This window comes from Lepidochelys olivacea (assembly GCF_965140295.1).
Source record: "Lepidochelys olivacea isolate rLepOli2 genome assembly, chromosome: 1".
NCBI classification, from domain to species: Eukaryota; Metazoa; Chordata; order Testudines; family Cheloniidae; genus Lepidochelys; species Lepidochelys olivacea.
The window spans coordinates 292729956-292755317 of NC_140411.1; the positions used below are offsets into that span (position 1 = coordinate 292729956).

The following is a 25362-nucleotide window of genomic DNA, read 5'->3' on the forward strand; positions in this document are numbered from 1 at the left end:
GGTTTTAAAAGGCTTTCTGGTATCCTAGAAACAAGGTATATGAAGGAAACTGTTACTATCACAATGAGAATAAGGAAAGACTGCGTGAGACTTGAATAATAATGGGTTGTGTAGTGCTAACTACACCTCAGAGTTATGTCTGTGGTATTCAGTTTAACCACTAAAGCTTCTCAAATCTAATCATTTCATGCCATGTACCCTGGCACTGTTGTATAGCAGCTGTCCTTTTGTAGTTGATATGTAATTACATCATGAAAAGACTTTAATTACCATATTACTAAATTACCAGCAGGCAGTCCTCTGGTACAGTCACTTCTGCATGGACTACTAGGCTTACCCAAGCTGAGCGTTTTCAGTTGGGGGTGGAAGGGAGGAAACCTGTGCTAATTCTAGGTTTTGTGATGTACTCTTACAGAGCATGATGTTGCAGCCTTAGCAGATAATGCTAATATCAATGATATAATTAAATTTTTTGCTAACCAAGGAGTCACAGTTCTATAGTAACTGCACATGATATCCGCATCCCACTAAAAATGAGGTGACATCTTCACAGTCTGATAAACTACTGAGAGAGCCACTTCCACTCTCTAATTGGTGGGCCTGGTCATTCTTAGATTCTGTCATAAATATACCTTCTTGTACAGTGAAAATCTATATCTGAATCTTGGCCAAAGATTTTTAATGTGTGTGTCTCTCTCTCTAAGCTAAACATCAGCCCACTTGGCACACTGTCTCCTCCATGGGGGAAGGGAAAATGAAAAGAGTCTTTCAGTGCTTTCCTTTTAAAGGTACAGGTCCCAAGGTCAAGCCATTTATTTGGTTCCCTTCAAACACTGTGTGAAATGAGTGCTGGCAGGAAGGATATTCAGCAACGTTCATGCAAGGTTATGTGGGTTGCTGACTGCAGGACTATTGATCTTGTATTCAATAAATAAAGTTTCCAATTTATATTGGTCTCAGTCTATTACATTGCACTTTGCATACCAGTGTGACATACACATTCTATAGTCATCAGGCTAGAGTATCTGAAGAGTTGCTTTGTAAAAGACAGTAAATGTTCACTGCTCACTTAATTCAAATAGAATTATTCAATTGTGTATTGTTAGAGTAACTTCTAATTTAAAAAAAATAGTAAGTCTTGTTAAATTTGTTTTGTCTTAGCGTTGGTAGGTTTTTTGTTGTTGTTGCTGGGTTTGTTTGTTTTTTAAGTCAGTCAGTAGTTTAGCACACATAATAGAGGGCTAGTAAACCAGGAAATGGACAAATGTTCTTTGCTGATTACTAGCCAAGTACAGTGCAGGCTGACTCGGTGTAACAGTTGCCCAGTGTCATTCCGGTGACTCTTATGTGATATGAAGAGATTTAGCCCTCTTTGCCACAAAAGTTCCTTTAGTTTTCATGGTGGCCCCAGCATGGATCTACCCATTTTTATCAGAGAAAGCAAGTATCACCATTTTGTGCTGCATTATATGCAGTGGTGCTACAAAGTCTTTCAACAGCTGCACTTTTATCACTCCATTGAGAAACAAAAGACAAGCTGATTGGTTTCCCCACAAAGTCCCCAAACTCTGGCTAATCTGCAAATAGATTCTTGAACTTTTTTATTTGTGTGCAAAAGAAAGGATCAAAGCAAGGGATGAGAATTTAAAAGGCTTTCACAAATTTGGAGGGTCATTGGACTTGACTTTGCTTAATCAGATTTTCTTATTGATATTTTGTCTTGCTCCCCCGCCCCTCACGTTTATATATGGAGGGCTCTCTCCTTTTTAAAATGTTGGACATACCTAGATTTCCGGGAAAAAATATCTCTTCCTTTTTCTAATGTACTTCAGATAGTTAGATGACAGTAACGTGCTGGGTAGCTGCTTTACACAGGGTATTCACATTTGGGTTAAGAATAATCAATCTCACCACTGTTTGAAACTAAGTTTGTCGTATCCCCACTTCTTGCCATTCACAAAAGAGGAGAAAAATAAAATAATGAATACAATGTTGAAGTCTTCTTTATTACTGGTTGAAGTTGAAGCTACCTTCTCCCAGTACCAACTTTGGAACTCACTGAGTTTCCTCTCCTTTCCCTTCTGGGTCACACCTGCTTGCTCTCATTTCATCACTGTAATCATTAATAGTCCTCAGAAGAGGAGTTCACTTTTAGAGTTAATGGTTGTACAAACTAGATGAGAGAGGCAGGGAAGCACCGTGCTTCCTTTTAAACAATTTTTAAAAAGGGAGAATTGAAGGAGCAAAAATCCCAGGACGTTGGTGTGGTTCACTGTGACTGCACTGCTCAGGACAGTTTTAGCAGTATGATTTTTCCTTCCATCTACATGCCTATTTAAAAATAAAGCATGGGGAGGCAATTTGCCTAGCCTCGTAATATTTTTGTTTTACTCTTTACGGTTTATAATTAGGACCCTACCAAATTCACAGCCATGAAAAACACGTCACGGACCATGAAATCTGATTATCTCCTCTGAAATCTGGTCTTTCGTTTGCTTTTACCCTGTACTGTACAGTTTTCGCGGGGGAGTCAAGCGTTTCTCAAATTGGAGGTCCTGACTCAAAAGGGAGTTGTGGGGGGGGGGGTCCCAAGGTTGTTTTAGGGGAGGTTGCAGTTATTGCCACCCTTACTTCTGCACTGCCTTCAGAACTGGGTGGCCAGAGAGTGGCCGCTGTCAGCCAGACACCCGGCTCTGAAGGAAGTGCCCGGCCGGCAGCAGTTCACAAGTAAAGATGGCAATACCATACCATGCCACGCTTAGTTCTGTGCAGCTGCTAGCAGCAGCTCTGCCTTCAGAGATGGGCTCCCGGCTAGCAGCCGCTGCTCTCTAACCACCCAGCTCTGAAGACAGCGCCGCTGCCAATAGCAGCGCAGAAGTAAGGACAGCAATACCACAACCTCCACTACGCTAACCTTGTGACTCCCCCACAACTCCTGTTTGGGTCAGGACCCCTAAAATTACAACCCCGTTAAATTTCAGGTTTAAATACCTGAAATAATGACATTCATGATTGTTAAAATCCTATGACCGTGAAATTGACCAAAATGGACCATGAATTTGGTATACCTGTATACCTATTTATAATAGTATTTAAGAAACCTGTAAAATAATCTTATCTTTCTCTTCTGATTTTTTTCATTCCCTATTAGCTAATCTGGATTTACTTTGTCCTTTTTATTAATGATTAATCTGCATGGCTGTTTTAACCTTCTTATTTATGTACCACTAGAACAATAATAATAATCAGCAATAATAATCATACTTCACTCTGAGCCCTGGTCTACACTAGGACTTTAGGTCGAATTTAGCAGCGTTAAATCGATGTAAACCTGCACCGGTCCACACAATGAAGCCCTTTATTTCGATTTAAAGGGCTCTTAAAATCGATTTCCTTACTCCACCCCTGACAAGTGGATTAGCGCTTAAATCGACGTTGCCGGCTCGAATTTGGGGTACTGTGGACACAATTCGATGGTATTGGCCTCCGGGAGCTATCCCAGAGTGCTCCATTATGACCGCTCTGGACAGCACTCTCAACTTACATGCACTGGCCAGGTAGACAGGAAAAGAACCGCGAACTTTTGAATCTCATTTCCTGTTTGGCCAGCGTGGCAAGCTGCAGGTGACCATGCAGAGCTCATCAGCACAGGTGACCATGATGGAGTCCCAGAATCGCAAAAGAGCTCCAGCATGGACCGAACGGGAGGTACGGGATCTGATCGCTGTTTGGGGAGAGGAATCCGTGCTATCAGAACTCCGTTCCAGTTTTCGAAATGCCAAAACCTTTGTCAAAATCTCCCAGGGCATGAAGGACAGAGGCCATAACAGGGACCCGAAGCAGTGCCGCGTGAAACTGAAGGAGCTGAGGCAAGCCTACCAGAAAACCAGAGAGGTGAACAGCCGCTCTGGGTCAGAGCCCCAAACGTGCCGCTTTTATGATGAGCTGCATGCCATTTTAGGGGGTTCAGCCACCACTACCCCAGCCATGTTGTTTGACTCCTTCAATGGAGATGGAGGCAATACGGAAGCAGGATTTGGGGATGAAGAAGATGATAGCTCACAGCAAGCAAGCGGAGAAACCGGTTTTCCCGACAGCCAGGAACTGTTTCTCACCCTAGACCTGGAGCCAGTACCCCCCGAACCCACCCAAGGGACCTCTGGTGAGTGTACCTTTTAAAATACTATACATGGTTTAAAAGCAAGCATGTGAAAGGATTACTTTGCCCTGGCATTTGCGGTTCTCCTAGATGTAGTCCTAAAGCCTTTGCAAAAGGTTTCTGGGGAGGGCAGCCTTATTGCGTCCTTCATGGTAGGACACTTTACCACTCCAGGCCAGTAACACGTACTCGGGAATCATTGTACAACAAAGCATTGCAGTGTATGTTTGCTGGCATTCAAACAACATCCGTTCTTTATCTCTCTGTGTTATCCTCAGGAGAGTGAGATATAATTCATGGTCACCTGGTTGAAATAGAGTGCTTTTCTTCAGGGGACACTCAGAGGAGCCCATTCCTGCTGGGCTGTTTGCCTGTGGCTAAACAGAAATGTTCCCCGCTGTTAGCCACAGGGAGCGGGGAAGGTTGAGGGGGTAGTCATGCGGTGGGAGGAGGCAAAATGCGACCTTGTAACGAAAGCACATGTGCTATGTATGTAATGTTAACAGCAAGGTTTACCCTGAAAGAGTGTAGCCACTGTTTTATAAAATGTGTCTTTTTAAATACCGCTGTTCCTTTTTTTTTTTCTCCACCAGCTGCATGTGTTTCAATGATCACAGGATCTTCTCCTTCCCAGAGGCTAGTGAAGCTTAGAAAGAAAAAAAAACGCACTCGCGATGAAATGTTCTCCGAGCTCATGCTGTGCTCCCACACTGACAGAGCACAGACGAATGCGTGGAGGCAAATAATGTCAGAGTGCAGGAAAGCACAAAATGACCGGGAGGAGAGGTGGCGGGCTGAAGAGAGTAAGTGGCGGGCTGAAGAGAGTAAGTGGCAGGCTGAAGACAGGGCTGAAGCTCAAATGTGGCGGCAGCGTGATGAGAGGAGGCAGGATTCAATGCTGAGGCTGCTGGAGGACCAAACCAGTATGCTCCAGTGTATGGTTGAGCTGCAGCAAAGGCAGCTGGAGCACAGACTGCCACTGCAGCCCCTCTGTAACCAACCGCCCTCCTCCCCAAGTTCCATAGCCTCCACACCCAGACGCCCAAGAATGTGGTGGGGGGCCTCCGGCCAACCAGCCACTCCACCACAGAGGATTGCCCAAAAAAAAGAAGGCTGTCATTCAATAAATTTTAAAGTTGTAAACTTTTAAAGTGCTGTGTGGCATTTTCCTTCCCTCCTCCACCCCCCCTCCTGGGCTACCTTGGTAGTCATCCCCCTATTTGTGTGATGAATGAATAAAGAATGCATGAATGTGAAGCAACAATGACTTTATTGCCTCTGCAAGCGGTGATTGAAGGGAGGAGGGGCGGGTGGTTAGCTTACAGGGAAGTAGAGTGAACCAAGGGGCGGGGGGTTTCATCAAGGAGAAACAAACAAAACTTTCACACCGTAGCCTGGCCAGTCATGAAACTGGTTTTCAAAGCTTCTCTGATGCGTACCGCGCCCTCCTGTGCTCTTCTAACCGCCCTGGTGACTGGCTGCGCGTAACCAGCAGCCAGGCGATTTGCCTCAACCTCCCACCCCGCCATAAACGTCTCCCCCTTACTCTCACAGATATTGTGGAGCACACAGCAAGCAGTAATAACAGTGGGAATATTGGTTTCGCTGAGGTCTAAGCGAGTCAGTAAACTGCGCCAGCGCGCCTTTAAACATCCAAATGCACATTCTACCACCATTCTGCACTTGCTCAGCCTGTAGTTGAACAGCTCCTGACTACTGTCCAGGCTGCCTGTGTACGGCTTCATGAGCCATGGCATTAAGGGGTAGGCTGGGTCCCCAAGGATACATATAGGCATTTCAACATCCCCAACAGTTATTTTCTGGTCTGGGAATAAAGTCCCTTCCTGCAGCTTTTGAAACAGACCAGAGTTCCTGAAGATACGAGCATCATGCACCTTTCCCGGCCATCCCACGTTGATGTTGGTGAAACGTCCCTTGTGATCCACCAGAGCTTGCAGCACTATCGAAAAGTACCCCTTGCGGTTTATGTACTCGGCGGCTTGGTGCTCCGGTGCCAAGATAGGGATATGGGTTCCGTCTATAGCCCCACCACAGTTAGGGAATCCCATTGCAGCAAAGCCATCCACTATGACCTGCACATTTCCCAGGGTCACTACCCTTGATATCAGCAGATCTTTGATTGCGTGGGCTACTTGCATCACAGCAGCCCCCACAGTAGATTTGCCCACTCCAAATTGATTCCCAACTGACCGGTAGCTGTCTGGCGTTGCAAGCTTCCACAGGGCTATCGCCACTCGCTTCTCAACTGTGAGGGCTGCTCTCATCTTGGTATTCATGCGCCTCAGGGCAGGGGAAAGCAAGTCACAAAGTTCCATGAAAGTGCCCTTACGCATGCGAAAGTTTCGCAGCCACTGGGAATCGTCCCAGACCTGCAACACTATGCGGTCCCACCAGTCTGTGCTTGTTTCCCGAGCCCAGAATCAGCGTTCCACAGCATGAACCTGCCCCATTAGCACCATGATGCATGCATTGGCAGGGCCCATGCTTTCAGAGAAATCTGTGTCCATGTCCTGATCACTCACGTGACCGCGCTGACGTCGCCTCCTCTCCTGGTATCGCTTTGCCAGGTTCTGGTGCTGCATATACTGCTGGATAATGCGTGTGGTGTTTAATGTGCTCCTAATTGCCAAAGTGAGCTGAGCGGCCTCCATGCTTGCCTTGGTATGGCGTCCGCACAGAAAAAAGGCGCGGAACGATTGTCTGCCGTTGCTCTGACGGAGGGAGAGGCGACTGACGACACGGCTTACAGGGTTGGCTTCAGGGAGCTAAAATCAACAAAGGGGGTGTCTTTACATCAAGGAGTATTTCAGGCAGGACTTCACGGAGGGTTCCAATAAGAAATGGTGCACCTAAGTTATCGTTCTTATTGGAACAAGGAGGTTAGCCTGGCCTCTGATTGATACATGGCTAGATTTACCTTGCTGCACCTTCTCTGTGAGTGACTGCCGTGTGGCCTAGAGGAATGAGTCCCCTAGACAGGGGAGGAGGCAAATGAGTACAAAACAAATCTGGTCTATTTCTTGTTTTGACCCACTCCATCTATCTTTTACATCTTTGGCTGGCAGCAGACGGTGCAGAAGGACTGCATGCCATCCACATCTCATGGCTGCTCGGCAGAAGATGGTACAGTACGACTGCTAGCAGTCTGTATCGCCTGCCCGCTCACCGTAAGACGGTTCAATAGGACTGACTGCAGGACTAAAGAGAGTGACCTGGTCAAGTCAGTCCAAATTTAGTCCCTGCGCCCATGTCTGCCCAGGCGCTCCCAGCCGACATGGCCAGGAGCACCTCGGACACGACGAGGACGACTACCAGTCGTATTGCACCGTCTGCTGCCAGAAGGCAATGGGTTACTGCTACTGTGTAGCAAAGCCGTACTGCATCTGCCAGCACCCAGGAGTCATAGGGTGACGGTTACCTGAGCGGGCTCCATGCTTGCCGTGGTATGGCGTCTGCACAGGTAACTCAGGAAAAAAGGTGCGAAACGATTGTCTGCCCTTTCTTTCACGGAGGGAGGGAGGGAACGGGGGCCTGACGATATGTACCCAGAACCACCCGCGACAATGTTTTAGCCCCATCAGGCATTGGGATCTCAACCCAGAATTCCAATGGGCAGCGGAGACTGCGGGAACTGTGGGATAGCTACCCACAGTGCAACGCTCCGGAAGTAGACTCTAGCCTCGGTACTGTGGAAGCGCTCCGCCGAGTTAATGCACTTAATGCACTTAGAGCATTTTCTGTGGGGGGACACACACTCGAATATATAAAACCGATTTCTAAACAACCGACTTCTATAAATTCGACCTTATTCCGTAGTGTAGACATACCCTGAGAGTCCATAGATCCCAAAGTGCTTTACAAAACGGAAGTATCATTATCCCTATTTCATGGGTTAGGAGACTGAGACTCAGAGAAATTATCTGACTTGTCCAAGGTCACTGTGCTGACTCAGCAAAAAATCCACAAAGCATTTGGAATAGCATCCGTGCTTAAGTCTTCCTGCACGGGGAGCAGACGACATCTAAGCCATTTATTCTGTGTAAGCCTTTTTCTAATTAGAACCTTAAAAATTTCTATGTGACAGGATTGTGCCTTTTCTTTAAAATCTATGGCTATTTAGAATCTTCAGGATGCTCTCTTATCAAGTTCATTATTAAAAATAGTTGTAGGTCCTATTTTGGTCAAACTATCTATGCCCTTTTTAGATTATTAAACCTTACTGGGACCACAACTGAGGTGCAAAACCCACTGAAGATACTGAAACCTTCAGTTGCCTACCTGGCAACCAGCAGCTTCAGCCCATCCAGCTCAAGTGAGTCTGTCAGCAGACTGGATTGAACCTACCCTTTTAAAACAAAGCTGGTGTTTAAAAATAAATTTTAAATTTCTCTCTCTGCTCCAGCTACAGTCTGATGTGCAGAACAGTCTGTCTTCACTCAGCAGAAAGTCATGGAAATAAATGTACTGTCATTCACACTGGGAACATAAAAGCAAATCCCACATTCTCTCCATTTTTTCTTTTTGCCTCCCTTGCTTTGGAAGCCTGGCTTGTATGCATGTGGGAGTCACTGTTGCTCCCTGTTTTCCATCCTCTTTGTGCAAGGAGAAGTTAGAATTGAAAAAGAAAGGTTAAAAAGAACAGCAGCAACTTCAGGTTTTACACCATTTTATCCTAATGAAGCTGTTGGAAGTGATTTTGAATAATACCATAATTGGCTATCCTCCTTTAATGATTACTTTAATTTAAAAGTAAATAAAAGTAGTTGACAAGAAATAAGCCTTTACATTTAGTGGTGAGAAAGCAGAGACTTTCCTGATCTCAGTGGACAATGAGTTTCAGAAGACGGGTGCATTATATCTAACTGAGTGACTGCCTACAATGATTCATTTTACAATGAAGAGGCACAGAGGCCTATATCAGCAGGTCAGGAGAGTTAAAGAGAAAGGAATTGGGATTAAAGACAAAGCTGAATGAAAAAGAAGACTAGAGTCCATCCCATGCAAGGATTCCTTTGAAGAAAAAGCAGCCTTCTTACCTCTTCTCCAAAGCTCATTCATTTCTATGAGAGGACTTATACATCCACCTGTGTCTTTTTGACAGATCACACAAAGAAGGCTCTTGTGGATTCTTCCTAAATATTTTCAGAACCAATGCTGAGGCATATCAAGTAGGAGAGAGTCTAGAGGGAAGCTTTCCAGATTCACTTGGAGTGTACCTCAAGTCTGTTGAGAACCGTGCTTTGCTGGAAGCCTCTTTCAACTTCTCCTGGCCCTTGGACTCCACAGGCTTTTCAGGTAACTTAACCAGTTACAGCTCATCAGCATCTAGCTAAAATACCTTGAGTCCAGTTTCTAGTTTCTTAGAGCTTTACTAGAGACAGAGGTTCCTCATCAACTCTGAGTGTGTATATGTGCAGGAACCCTAGATGAAAACTCTTCCCATAAGATCAGGCAGATATTATTGCCAAGATATTCCTATGTCAAGGAATGGAGACTTCCACTGAGATGAGATGAGATTACTTGTTTAGGTGGGTTGTCACGCACATCGGTGTCTCTGAGATATCCAGTCCACTTACCAAGCCTTTGGACTCCCGCTTGGTCGTCTTCCATCCACACTCATTGCAAGAGCCATCCTACTGATATAGAGGTCCTGTATCCAATCGATATGCCCCTACCAACATAGCCTACCCTCCCTCAACTTGTCTTCAAAAGGAAAAACCCACTTTAGGTGATGTACAACCTCATTTTGTTTCCTGTCTTTGAATGTCCAACCATTTGATATCAATATATTCACTTCTATGGTGCAGACATACTGATTTCCTTTCTTGTGGCTGGTCAAGTCTCTGTTTCATATATTAAGATGGCTCAAATTACAGTTTATGCACTCAACTTTATTGGCATATTTTTAATCACAGAGAACTGGTGTCATCTCCCACTATTTGCACCAGGCAGCTTTGGTACAATGCCAGATATCACTCCGGAGAGCACCGTTGTCAGCCATCCTATGTATTTAAAATCCTATTAATTTAAAAGTAAATTCTTTTACTTTTGTAGCTCTCTGCCTGTGAAGTGTGGCATGATCCCCTCACTCAAAGAAGCTAGACCCTGTATTCAATGCTGTCTGCTACGATATTACAGGATGCTTTAAGCCTACCCATGTCAATAGCCTATACATCCTTGCAGGTGTTGCTCTTCCTGATATACTCCAGGAAGTGTCTAGTAGAGTCAAGTCCACAAGGCAATGCACAGATCCAAGATGTCTGCTATGTGACATAACACCAATGTTGAGTCAACTGAAGTCACAACAAAGCTTTCTTGCCACTATTAAACCTCTAACATGGTCACCCAACCAAACAAGTGTTCAGTTATGGCAAATGAGTAGAGAACGATCCTGTAGCCTGTGTGCTTTGGCATCCACAAGTCAAGCACCTTCCACACAGTACAGATTAGCCCTGGTCTATCTAGCATAGCCTTAATTGACTCTGCACTGGAGTTGACTGGTCTAGGGAGGCAGTGATTAGGTGGGACTACATCATTGACCCCAGTACCTGTGACTGTGGCAGAGAGCCTCATAATATGAAGCATCTACTGAAATGCCAGCAGCTTGAGTGTGAATGCTTTTCCAGTGACCTGGTGGAGTGCAGTGATCTGGCAATTGCATGTTCATGGTTGTGAAGGAAAGCAGTGTGAGGACACAAGTAGCAGCAGCAGCAAACCTTGGTCCCACTATTTGTTTTAAGTAATCAAACTGGACAAGGATCAAAGCTGAAGCAAGGGAGTCCAGATGAATATGGACAATCTCTTCCAAGCTGAGATGAACGTCATCAGAAGAATACCTCCAGGGAGCAGCTTTTGCAATCAAAAGGCCAGTGAGACTAGCCTGGAGAAGACTCATGTTGAAGAAGACAAATTCACTATTGGAATCATTTTTAAAAAATCTATTAATTGTGAAAGGCAGTCTGAATTAGTCAGCCTGTGTTGGATAGTGGTACTTGCAGAGTTGACTATGGTTCATGCAGATAACATCTATTGACCTCAGCCATAATTATTCATTCTGTATACCTGCATGTATACCTGCATACAGTCCTGGTATAGAAGTTGATAATCAAACTCTGTATAACTTCCCAGACACCTTCCCTTCAATTCCAACAACTTCAACTCCTGGAGATTCCTGCTAAACCATGGTAACCTCTGCACACAAGAAATAACCAAGGCAAAGTGCAGGACCCACAAGCTAGGAGTCCCCTCTTACTGGTGTTGATAGGTGTTGATGGACAAGGGGAGTTCAGTATGAAAATCCATACTCGTTATTCTCTTTGGCAATGAGAAAGCTGATCAACTCAGGTGTTAGTATGAATGAGGAAAAAGCCCTCCCATTGAAATGCACAAGGACTGCTCCTCTACTGCAAACAGCTTCTACTTGGCTATTATTGTTCTGCATTAAAAGTAGTGTACATCTTTTTGTAAAAATCAACCAATCAGAATAGAGGCTTTGAAATATATTAGCAACCCTTATTTTGTCCAGAGTGCCTTACTTTACAAGGAGTGTGAAATAAACATTCAAAAGTAAATGTGAGTAAATCATACAATTTGAAAGAAAATAATTTTGTATATTGTGCTGTATACTTGTGCTTAGGGAGATCTGCTAGACTTATAGGCTCACCTCTTCCACAGTCACAGAGCCATGTGGCTTCTCACTGCAGTTCTCTTACCCTGGGAATGCAGAAGGAAATAGCTGTATATCAGATATATTGAGGGGAAGGAGGGGACTCTATAGCAGATGCCTTCCTCTTTGGTTCGTTGGTGAGCACTCCCCCTGCCTGTTTCAATCGGCTTTAACCACTGCATAGGGAGCTAGCCTAAGAGGTAATGGAGGGGCCGGAGCATGTACTCCCTATCAGTGAGAGTTACTGTAAAATAAAAGCTTTTCTGTTCAGTTGGAAGAGAAATTATCCAGTATTTGTGATCTGTATATGAATAATTATGTATGCAAGGGTTAGGTCTGATGCTGCCACTAAGGAATGTAAAGAAACCCAGGTTAGGAGGTTGTGAAATGAGAGTAGATGGAAAGAAAGAGGATTTCATCTGCTCTAACTCTTCCTGATTCTGTGTTTTGTTGATTGTATGTTATGCTCGTGGGGGGCATTGAGAAGAGAGGAGGCATTTGCAAGCTTGTCTGATCTGAGTGGGTGAAGCCTCCAGTGTAAATGGAACATTCTTGTTGAATTGTGGGAGTTTTGTTATAGTCTTCACTGGGACCAGGATTTCATCCCCCTGTGGGTTTTGATAATGGACATGTCACCATTGGAACTCATCCTTGTTAACCGCTAACTACATTTCACACTGTGGTCTATTTCAGTGTCCTGCTGGGTCCTCCTTAATCTGTAAAATTATAGAGCTGGTGCTATGGTTCCATGAATGTTGCTGATACAGCAAGATGTTTGTAGAAGCCAGCTGAAGTAAGAGACTGAGAAATTAATCTGTGTCATATTAAAAACAGACTAGTCTAGTTAGTAGTAAATGAAACAAAGGCTGTGTGTTTTAATATATTTAAACCCCATCAAAATTCTTACACAATTTTTCTCTTTTATATACGGGAACATCTAAACAATTGTATTCTGGTCATTTTCTAAACATTTTTATTTGTTAGAAATTTGTTAAGATAAATATAGCTGATTTGTTTTAAGTGTAACAGAAACTAGCAGTTGTGATTTCTGATCTTTCTTAAAAAATACCCATTAGAGTATTATACCAATTCCACAGTTATAGGATTTACATGTTTTTCTCAGCTATTTTGTGACGCAACTAATTAAAATCTACTTCTTTGTTCCCCTTTGGATATAATAAAACCTTGCCTTATTCTGTCTGTCATTCTAATCCCTCTTTCTTTTCCATTGGCACATTTCTAATACCTCTTCAGACGAGTCAGACACTTCTGGTTCACAGGTACAGAATCCACGCTGCTCAACACCTTTTGACAAAATGGATACATCCTCCCGTGGCTTGGAAGTGATATACGCTGTCAAAAAGTGTTTTCCAAATGGTTTCTCTTTGTCACCTCTACCAGATTTTATCCTCCATTGTAGAAATGTTCAGTTTAATGTTGCGTTTCAAATCATTTTCGGCTGAAAAAGTGTGTAATGGAATCAGGGGGTCCCATGAATACTTTTAACAGTAGGAGATGCCTTTTTTGTTTTGAACACTAGATTCCCAACAGACCCACGACAGCAGTGAAATTACACTTTTGACCTTATTCACTAAAGTGTTCCTTTCTCTTTATGATTAAATGAGAGTAACCAACAATGACTTTCTCTAAAATGCATGAGTTTTCCTCTTTTCTATGTTTTTTACAAGAAAGGAAGCCTGGCAGTTCCCAGATGATTGCCTCCTCTTAAAGGGGGACTCCTCTGCTCTGTGCATGCATTCGCTCTCACATTTTTATATAAAAGGTGTTTTATACATTTTTAAGGGATAAAAGATTGATTTTCCTCATAATCCTTAGTAGCAGGAACAACACGGAAATGCAGTGACCAGTTACCTATTTTTGTTGCCTCATGAACCATTCAATTTAAAGCCAGAAAGTAAAAATCTTGCCCCAACCATTGCTTTAGGGTATTGACTCTGAATATGACAAATAAACAGAACTTTAAATATATGTGAGAATGGATTGGACACAGTGCTCACATGCTCAGAGATCATTCAGTTGGCCATAATGAAATGCACAGTTGAGTCAAACTGAAATAAAAATAGAAACATTTTCTGAAGAATCACATGTACTCCTCTTACGCTTCCAACCTGTGGATGTTTCCCTTCATATACTTGTGCACTAGGCTTTGGCCCATCCAACCATTAGGTAAATGCAGTATTGCTGGGATTTCCCTCTGTACGACCTTAAGCATGGACACTCAGGCACATCAGTTGTATGGCTTTTCGGGGCTGGGGGGTTTATTGGATCAGGCAATACGTTCCATGGATTAGCCTGGTCAGAAAAGAGGTAGCAATAACAGGTTTTGGTTCATCCAATTTTGAATACTTGAACTGGTTTTTATTTCTTAAATACATATTTTTCTGTCTATTTCTACCAGCTCTAGCTATTAAAACTATCTGTCCGTATTTGTAAAATCCATGTAGACATGCTGTGAAAAGCACATGGTGGAATTTCACAGTATTATTTATGTAGGGTCTATGCTAAGAATACAAGTTATTGGGCTCAATACAGGTGTAACTGGATGAAATTCTATGGTTTGTATAATAAAGGAGTCTAATAGTGATCTAATGATCCCACTTCCCTTAAAATATATGAATGTTTTTGTTCCATTTATTTAATTGCTCTGGGATGAAGTGGTTTTTTTTCTGGGCGGGGAACAGCACAAAGCCAATAAGCTGGAAGAGAAGTGAACTTTAAAAGTAAATACAATTTGGGGCCTAAGGTATTTGACACTTCTTATTTCATTTCCTGCAGTAAGTGCTTTTTTTAATTTCTTCATAGCTGATATAAATTAATGATTGCTATGGATCTGAAGTAACCTTGTCATCAAGGAATATTCTGTTAGTGTTGACATAATCATTCCATACAAACATGAATCACCGAGCCTCATATAGCAACCTCGCCCTCTGGCTGTACTATAATGTTTCACTAGTGTAGTTAAAATTAAAATGTCAGCATTAAATATGGCGAACCAGATGGGCTGTGGAAACAATAGCTTCTCCAAATCCAGTAGTTTTCTATCTAGCTATTCCCTTAAAGAGGCTTGCTTCTAGGACAGCCTCCAAAACATAAGTATTCAGACAGTTGCAATTCTAGTATAAAATCACATAGCCACAATCCCACAATACTCTGGGAGCTAGCACTTCCAGAAGTCATTGTGCTTTATTACACACATTCACACACACATCCTTCATGTGTGATGAAAGCAATAATGGTATAACATGGCATTGCTGGTATGTGAAATATGAAGTTAAAAGCTGAGTTCCCCCAGCACTGTAGAAATGTGTATTTTATACTTTTCAAAATAGTTATTTTAATGTTCTTAGTTCCCACATTAGTCAACAAAATTGCTCCCTTAAATCAAGTCATTTTTAAAGTGACCATAGTACTGATGTTGATCGTACTGGAGACTGAGGGCCTTGTCCACAGAACAGACTCTGTTTAGGCAGCATCAGTACTTCAGGGGTCATGGCGGGGTACTTCAGTCTCCATGCCCAATTAGGACTGATCCAGTATCCTTTGGATTTATTGGAAAGATTCCCCTCTTCTTCAATGAGTACTGGACCAGAAATTTAATCCTTAGCTTCCTTGGTGAGATCGCCAACAAGCTTGCCAGTTGTGGTGCCAGCATCTATGATGTGGACTGAAAGTAACAACCTTCAGTGACATGTAACTGTTAAATGGCTTGGACTGAGTACTGGATAGCTTGCGAGAGTGGTAATGGGATATTGAGTACTACTATTGATCTGAGCTGAATTCAAGCCGATGACCTAGAAGTGAAAGCCTGACTGTCCCATTTCTAATCTCTTGAGCTATCTAGTCCCTCAGTCCAAGCCATTTTATTCTTATGTGCAGTTGCATCTCTCTCTCACATGTTAAGATAAATTCTAGATTTTTGTATTTAATGTGAATAAAATTCAAGGGAATTCAGGACTTAGGCTCTGTACCATCCTAGAAGCATTTTTGCTTTGATTGTTTCAAGGTTCTCATGCTGGGCTGGACTGTTTCACACCATATGGCTGTAATATCTAGTCAAAACAAGCTAGGCGCATGAAACGCCCTGGCTTTCCTACCTTAAAATTTCATTCTGTGTGCGCAACATTAGTCCCTTAGGGCTCAATTCTGCCCTCAGATACATGCATGAGACAGCCATCAAACTTAAATAGGAAATATTCCAGTGTCTTCCAGGACCTGAGCCCTAAAATGTGTTTTGCTATAGATCTCCTCTTAAATGGCAGGTTTTTTTTAAAAAACAGTAGAACTCATAAGTTAATAGTCTAACAATAGTATTGATGTGTGTGATGCTTCCATTGACTTTAACAATAGCTCCTTTAGACCAAATTTAGGATCCATAGAATCTTTCTGATTCATTCTTTTAAGATAAATTCTGTTAATGTCTTTTGATTATTCTAGCATGGCTCAATACAGACTATTTATCAACATACTGAAACCCTAGACCCTTCAAACTGTGTCAAACCGATACTCATGAGTCAAATTACAGATGAAAGGGTTATGAAAACTGGCTAATGTATTTGAGCAGTTGTCTCTGTTTCAAAGCCACATTAAATTAACCATTAGCAAAAAATAAAGCAAAGCTGCACGCACACAAAACAGTCAGTGCTGTTCTTATTTCGGTTTTGCAAATGAAGGTGTTGAACTTCTGGGCATACTGCGAAGCCTAATTGTGACTTCCACCAAGTCATTTTTACCGGACTGGAATGGGGGTGTCGGGGGGGGAGATGACAGGCAGACCCATCACTAGTTTAAACTATATTTAGAAAAAGATTCTGCCAAAATTTCTCCCCAGTGTTCTCCCCATTTTAAAATGATTGAATTATTACCACTAGGGGAATCCCTCCCCACACAGAAAATAAATGGAATTTCTGATATTAGTAGCAATGGTATTCTTAGCTTTCATGAAGTAAATGTGATGCTGTAGGGTGGGTTTCTATGTTTTCCCCTCTAACTTCCACTAATAAACCTGTAGCATCATTTGCATGTGGAATTCAGAAAAAACAAGAGCAATAAGCTCATAGTCTCTGTCAAAACTATTTCCCCCCCCCATTTTCCACCCCTTACAGACCCCTTGCAGCTGAAGCCCCGCATTTCTGCATTCTCTGCAACACAGATTCAACCTCTCCATGCGTTCCTGTTCATTTCCACATAACCCCTACAATCCCACCCAGCCCATTTGCCCCTTCCATCGTTTCAATACATCATTGCTATATTTGCATATTAGCTAGTGATTTGGAGGTTACATTCACCCAATATAGCATGAAATGACTCATGGGGACGTGATGTATTGTAGTTATGCCATAGACCTAATTGTGAAAAGCAGCGCTTTAAGGGGTGTTTTCCAAGGACGGTCTGTTTTTTGAATCTCCATTTAAGGTTCATCAAAGTGTTGGTGTATACAATATACTTTTGATGGCTTTTCAGTGCCATTAGGATACCCAATGTAGGGTAGCAGTCAACAAACGGATCAAATTATCAAAGGAATTAAGATTTGAATAGCATAAGTAAAAAGGGCATAAAGGATCATAGAAGGAGGGATTAATATGATGTTAGAACTGTAAAGACTTGAATTCAAATAACAGTAACTTATGTATGCATAATGTAATGGCAAAAAAGGAGGAAAATCAATACAGCACCAAGTGTTCCAATTTTAAAATACTCTAATCTAGATGGGCAGATTTAAAGATTACAAAATCTTTTGGGAACATGTATGTCTTCTCTAACCACTGTATAAAGCACCATGAGTGCACCACTTAAGGGGCTGAATAAATAATAAAAAAAAGTATGAGAATAAAATTCTATTATCAGAATGGATACATGAACAATAAATACAGTAGAAACATTATGGACCAAATTCTTCCATGGTGTATGTCCCATTGGCTGAAACAGTTACACAAGGGACAAATGTGGCATTTTATTTTATACAGATATTTTATAGAGATGACAGAAATATATTCATTGTTTGGTAGAATTTTCTTTTCTCTGTGCTATTTGCAGAAATGTGTGTGAAATCTGCCAGATGATCTATAGCCATCCCGTTACCTGTCTTCCTCTGGCAGGTAGCTAGTTAGATTTGTGTTAAACAGGATTTGCTTTGCCATTTCCATTTGCTGCGAGAATGGAAATGTTCTGATATGACATACGACCAATGAATAACTGGAAAGTGGCTTTCATGAGTCATCTGAAGCCAGCAGGTTGGAACGTGTCAGCCCCTACTGGGATTAAAGCCTGCAAAGGGTGGTTCTGCAATCGGTAATTCTGCAGTATCTCCTCTGGGCGTCTGGCTGTAACAAATAAGAATGTACCCTGTCAACTTGGGTTGAAATAACTCCTGTCCTACTTGTTTGGGTGCCTGATTTTTCTGAGCTCTAAGAATGAGGTGAATTTGACATAAGCAAATCTACTGTTTTGCTGTTCCACCAAAAATAAAATGGGGCAAGAGTTGGCCAGGGGGGAAGACTGTTTTTTTTTGTCTTGCTCTGGTCCAAGCAGAATAAGACCCAGCAAATGTTAGTTAGAATGTTACTACACATGTCCCAGTATTTTCTGTAGTCTCTACTGACAATGTTTGATGACAATTGCAGGGCCATAATAATCAGGAACAAAGAAGTTATTCCAATGTCTTCAGAATTCACTCCTGAGACTGAGCGTCAGCGACTACAATATCTGGTAAGAGACCTGAGGATTGTACTAGCTGCTGCTGCTACTGAATGTTGCTCTGCCATGTGGTCACAAGATTGTTAGGTAACATTTTACTATAGCACATCTCTGAGCACACTGAGTAGGGTACTTCACTCCCTCCCAGTATTTACTGTGCAATGGTATTTAATGTAGCAGCTTGACATTTGTGTCTGAGACAGACGGTGGTGCATATTGTTTTCCTGTGTTTTATTAGCCTGGCTGACAGAGATCTCTTACCCAGGCTGGGTCCACCATAGAGGTGGTTTCATTCAGTGTGGGTGGTCTTACTCGGTGTGAATAACTGTGGATTGGGAGGGATGGATGCTTTACTAGTTGGCTCAGGGCAGCCGGACCCCCTACAGCCAATGATTAGCTGATGACACAGGATGGTTTATGTGCAAAGCACTGTTAGCCTTAAGCCATGTCACAAATAACCAAATATATTTTTACTTCTTTCTGACTCAAACTGCCATTTAATTTTTACACCATTAAAACTAACAGTTGAGCCCATTGATTGCTGTATGACTGTAACAGGGCACTGGTGGGCCCCTCTAGCTTCTGCCCCTGCTGTGCTCTCAAACCAGCCATAGAACTCTGCTTTGGTGCTATCACCCGTGCTCTTTATTTACAGTAGAAGTTCCCACCACCTTGTAGCTACAGACAGCATCAGGCTTACAGCCTCAGGGACTGCTAGCTTGTGCAGCCGTAAGGGGAGAGCAGCGTCTAACTCCCTGGCTCCTCCCTTTCCTCTGCCCCTGGCTTACTTCCTGACAGCCTTTATGTAGCCCCTGGCTAACGAGGCCGGCAGCTGTTCCCCATTTGCCACTTAGGCCTGGGCTTACTCCGCCAGCTCCAATTCCCCTTCACTGATTGGAGCTGGCGTGACAGAGGGCTGGTTCAGGGTATCCTAGCCAGCACCTTGTCACACACCTTCCCCCTTATGAGCCACCAGGTTAGTCCTTCCTCGGCCTCTCCACCCCCATCCAGTGGGGTTCATCCGGGGAAGCCTCTTCCCCTCTTTCAGGCAATCACGGGTGTCATCTCCTGGAGGTTCCTTCATTCCCCACCCACAAAAATACACTGGTCGGATGGATGGATGTCCCCATAGCTGTGCTGCCACCCATGGGTCCTCACACCAATCGCACCCCAGCAGGCATCCCTTCACCTTTATCCCCTTTTCTTCTGGTAGGGGGTCAAGGCAAATCCCAACCTCCTGTTGGACATCCCGGGCCCTCCCAAGCCACCAAGCAGGGTCCCCATTTCTTCTCCTGGGAGCTGCGTTGTGGGGAGCTCCAGTTGCCCCTTTTCTCCCTCTAATGGGGCTTGGGCTGGCCATCTCCCCCGCACCTCCTTCCCCTCGATCTACCCTATTCGGGCTCACTTGTCTAGGGTTCTCATGGTTGCTACCCCGAGAACTGTGCTTCTCTTCCTCCCTGGGGCTTCTCAGTCCAGGGGTCCCCGCCCCTTCTTCGGGGAACCTTTCCTTTCCCCTCCGGGGGAGGACCCCAGTCCATACCTAACACAATGTACTATGGTAACCCCTCTACTACCCCGACCCGCTTCCATTTAAAGCTTCCCTGCACTTCTAGGGCCACCTGGGTCATCAGGCAGTATCTCTTGCCCTGTGGATACACTCCAGGGCCAGCTGTGTACCTGGAATTATCCAGTGAAGTTTTATCAGCCCCCTCTGGATGAGTGAGGGGGCTGAAGCTGTATCCACCAGGCCCCTATGGGGTTTCCTCTCCCCCTCATTAGGATGGTGGACAGTCTCTGCCCCCTTGTCCACTCTCTAGCACTAGTCCAGCCACAAAATTTGGCCCACCCACATTCCATATCTGGGCAGTCCCCCTTTTTATGTCCTGGCCGCCTGCACTGCCAGCAAACAATCACACCAGCTCTACTGGGAGCTTCTCAGGGTTCCTTCTTCCCCTCAGGGCCTTTCCCAGGAAGGGGTTCCCTCAGTTTCTTCCTCAACTCTCTGTCCTTTATAGGATCAGCTCTCCCTTCAGGGAACGTCTGCTTCCGTGTTCTCCTCAATCAGCTTGACTGCTTTATCGACTGTACTTGGCTGATGTCACCTGACCCAGACTCGGATATTCTCGGGGCGGCCCTGTAGCAATTGCTCTAAGATATGGGCATCCATTATCTCCCCCACCGTTTGTGTCTCGGGCCTCAGCCAGCAGGTGGCCTAGTCCATCCGTCTCTGGGCAAATGCCCGGGGCAGCACAGCACCCACCCATCCATCGGGCCGACCAGAACTTTTGGCAGTATTTATTCTCCAACAGGCCCAGTCTAGAGTGGCCGCCCTCACCGTCTCATAGTTCTGGGCTTGTTCCTCACTCAAGGCTATGTAGGCCACTTGAGCTTCTCCCACCAGGTAGGGAGCCAGCCATAGGGCCCAGGTTCATAGAATCATAGAATATCAGGGTTGGAAGGGACCTCAGGAGGTCATCTAGTCCAACCCCCTGATCAAAAGCAGGACCAATCCCCAATTAAATCATCCCAGCCAGGGCTTTGTCAAGCCTGACCTTAAAAACTTCTAAGAAAGGAGATTCCACCACCTCCCGAGGCAACGCATTCCAGTGTTTCACCACCCTCCTAGTGAAAAAGTTTTTCCTAATATCCAACCTAAACCTCCCCCACTGCAACTTGAGACCATTACTCCTTGTCCTGTCCTCTTCTACCACTGAGAATAGTCTAGAACCGTCCTCTCTGGAACCACCTCTCAGGTAGTTGAAAGCACCTATCAAATCCCCCCTCATTCTTCTCTTCTGCAGACTAAACAATCCCAGTTCCCTCAGCCTCTCCTCATAAGTCATGTGTTCCAGACCCCTAATCATTTTTGTTGCCCTTTGCTGGACTCTTTCCAATTTATCCACATCCTTCTTGTAGTGTGGGGCCCAAAACTGGACACAGTACTCCAGATGAGGCCTCACCAATGTCGAATAGAGGGGGACAATCACGTCGCTCGATCTGCTCGCTATGCCCCTATTTATACATCCCAAAATGCCATTGGCCTTCTTGGGCAACAAGGGCCCACTGCTGACTCATATCCAGCTTCTCGTCCACTGTCACCCCTAGGTCCTTTTCCGCAGAACTGCTGCCTAGCCATTCGGTCCCTAGTCTGTAGCTGTGCATTGGGTTCTTCCGTCCTAAGTGCAGGACCCTGCACTTATCCTTATTGAACCTCATCAGATTTCTTTTGGCCCAATCCTCCAATTTGTCTAGGTCCCTCTGTATCCTATCCGTGCCCTCCAGCGTATCTACCACTCCTCCCAGTTTAGTATCATCCGCAAATTTGCTGAGAGTGCAATCCACACCATCTTCCAGATCATTTATGAAGATATTGAACAAAACCGGCCCCAGGACCGACCCCTGGGGCACTCCACTTGACACCGGCTGCCAACTAGACATGGAGCCATTGATCACTACCCGTTGAGCCCGACAATCTAGCCAACTTTCTACCCACCTTATAGTGCATTCATCCAGTCCGTACTACTTTAACTTGCTGACAAGAATACTGTGGGAGACCGTGTCAAAAGCTTTGCTAAAGTCAAGAAACAATACATCCACTGCTTTCCCTTCATCCACAGAACCAGTAATCTCATCATAGAAGGCGATTAGATTAGTCAGGCATGACCTTCCCTTGGTGAATCCATGCTGACTGTTCCTGATCACTTTCCTCTCCTCTAAGTGCTTCAGGATTGATTCTTTGAGGACCTGCTCCATGATTTTTCCGGGGACTGAAGTGAGGCTGACCGGCCTGTAGTTCCCAGGATCCTCCTTCTTCCCTTTTTTAAAGATGGGCACTACATTAGCCTTTTTCCAGTCATCCGGGACTTCCCCATTCGCCACGAGTTTTCAAAAATAATGGCCAATGGCTCTGCAATCACAGCCGCCAGTTCCTTTAGCACTCTCGGATGCAACTCGTCCGGCCCCATGGACTTGTGCATGTCCAGCTTTTCTAAATAGTCCCTAACCACCTCTTTCTCCACAGAGGGCTGGCCATCTATTCCCCATGTTGTGATGCCCAGCGCAGCAGTCTGCGAGCTGACCTTGTTCGTGAAGACAGAGGCAAAAAAAGCATTGAGTACATTAGCTTTTTCCACATCCTCTGTCACTAGGTTGCCTCCCTCATTCATTAAGGGGCCCACGCTTTCCTTGGCTTTCTTCTTGTTGCCAACATACCTGAAGAAACCTTTCTTGTTACTCTTAACATCTCTCGCTAGCTGCAGCTCCAGGTGCGATTTGGCCCTCCTGATTTCATTCCTACGTGCCCGAGCAATATTTTTATACTCTTCCCTGGTCATATGTCCAACCTTCCACTTCTTGTAAGCTTCTTTTTTATGTTTAAGATCCGCTAGGATTTCACCGTTAAGCCAAGCTGGTCACCTGCCATATTTACTATTCTTTCGACACATCGGGATGGTTTGTCCCTGTAACCTCAACAGGGATTCCTTGAAATACAGCCAGCTCTCCTGGACACCTTTCCCCTTCATGTTAGCCCCCCAGGGGATCCTACCCATCCGTTCCCTGAGGGAGTCGAAGTCTGCTTTCCTGAAGTCCAGGGTCCGTATCCTGCTGCTTACCTTTCTTCCCTGTGTCAGGATCCTGAACTCAACCAACTCATGGTCACTGCTCCCTGGATGGGATAGGTTGCCCTATCCCATCCAGCACCCATGGCTACCCTCTCAAATGTACCAAGAAATGCATCCAGATCATCTGCCAGGCCCATTTTACAGAGTCCCAAGCCCAGCGGCCGGGTGCTATTCCCTACTGCGGGACTCACCATTCGTGGCAGGAGTTGCTGCTGCATGCTGGCCTGCTCTCTTATAAAGTCTGGTAGGTTTTTCTGCTGTTCTTTCTGACAGGTTAGCAAGGCCGGTCTCTCAGCCTTGTGGGACTGCTGGAAGGCTTGCAGGGCCTTCTGCATCTGCTCCTGCTGTTTTACGAGCCATTGCAGGGTCTCCTCAATCTCCGGGCCACCAACCACGTCCGTTGGCTCAGGGTCCCGGACAAGCCCGCACATGTAACTGGGCACAGGTTGGCTCCTCTAGCTTCTACCCCTGCTGCACCCACAAACCAGCCATAGACCTCTGCTTTGGTGCAGTCAGCTGTGCTCTTTATTTACAGTAGAAGTTCCCACCACCTTGTAGCTACAGACAGCATTAGGCTTACAGCCTCAGGGACTGTTGCCTTCTGCAACTAGCAGGGGGAGCAGCCTCTAACTCCCTGGTTCCTCCCTTTCCTGTCCCCCTGGCTTCCTTCCTGCCAGCGTTTATGTAGCCGCTGGCTAACAAGGCCGGCAGCTGTTCCCCATTTGCCACTTAGGTCTGGGGTTACTCTGCCACCTCCAATTTCCCTTTCCTGAATGGAGCTGGTGTGACAGAGGGCTGGCTCAGGGTTTCCTAGCCAGCACCTTGTCACAATCACATATGAGATCATAAAAAGTGGCACTGCAAATAGATTTCTTACCTGCTACAAACCAGTGTTTTGGTTTGCCTCTCAAAAGTTCAAGTTAAAGTTAATGCAGTCTCATTATTAACTGGGCAAGTCAAGGCCTGATGGTCTTCTGCTGTTCCTAAAATACCTTTTATGTTCAGCCTGGTCCAACTGTCACAGTATTTGGAGGGGTAGAGATGCAAGGTTGTTGGGATTTTAAAAAACTGTTTTTTGGAAGAAATGCCTTTTTGTTGTTCTGTGCAGATTTAATTCCTATTCCAGTTCATTGCTTGAGTCTGAAAATTTCAGAGGAAAGAACTTCTTTGGGATGTATTCATATTCAGAGAACCAAATACAAAGCAGCCCTAATAAATATTAATGCTTAGTTATATTTAAAATAATTTGTTTTCCTGTAAAATAAAGGGAATCTGTAGTATCTTGGGAGCCTGGCACTTCTCTAGGAAATAAGAGGTAAAGCATTGCCTACAAGGGATTTTGCTCTTTTGATGTCCTTTCTGGCTTATATTTGAAAACAGCAGCTGATTTGAAAAACACTTCTGCTGTTTCCCCTTGAATTTTCTTTACCTTTTTTTGTTTATTTCATTTGTATATGTAGCAAATGTGCCTGGGCCACGGGTATCATGTTCAAATGAAATACAGGCAAGACAGCAAGAGCATGAAACAAAATTAGAGACAATTTCAAACGTTCAAAAGGTAACACTTTTACTTCAGTGTAATTAAAAAAATATATATATATAGCCATCTAACAGTACTTTGAGGCACTTGGAAAATTAGTGCCAATTAGGGCAAACCTCAAAAGAACCCCAAGTTTTCTTATTTAGCTTGAATAAGCATCCAGTTCCAAAAGTTCAAATGCTTGGTTTATAATGTATCTAAACCATCTGAGATTCCTGGTCATCCTCCTTATCTTTCCAGGCCATCACCTGTCTCTTTTCATCCTTACATCTCGGGAAACCAATATTCACTGCACTTCCTTGTCTTACGGGTATTTACTTTGGATTTGTTTGGATGCAAGTCTCTAGCTTCCAGTTTAAATATAGTTTCCCAGTTCCCTCTCTCATGCATACCGGACAACAGGAAGAAATGCACATTCTGGTCATTTTAACATAAATATTTCACTCTGCAGTTGTTAGTGACAATGTAATCTTCCTTCTCATAATATGTGTTTTAGCTCAAATGAACTATAAACCCACTCCAGTCTTGTGTCCTCCAGAAATAGAGAAGAAAGTGGCACAGCTCATTGTTGCAACTAGAGCTAGTTTAACAATGCAGAAAAACTATTAGACAAAAGATTTTCTGACCAGCCCAAATTATA

The 25362-nt window shown here is 44.2% G+C and overlaps 1 protein-coding gene across 1 annotated transcript in view; it reads left to right on the forward strand.

Moving 5' to 3' along the window:
- Positions 1-25362, forward strand: part of PPM1H (protein phosphatase, Mg2+/Mn2+ dependent 1H) — a 213877-nt gene that overhangs the window by 141087 nt on the left and 47428 nt on the right. Inside the window, exon 5 of the mRNA XM_084617301.1 lies at positions 18488-18572. Within this exon, the coding sequence (XP_084473427.1) occupies positions 18488-18572 (85 nt within the window). The remainder of the gene's footprint in view (positions 1-18487; positions 18573-25362) is intronic.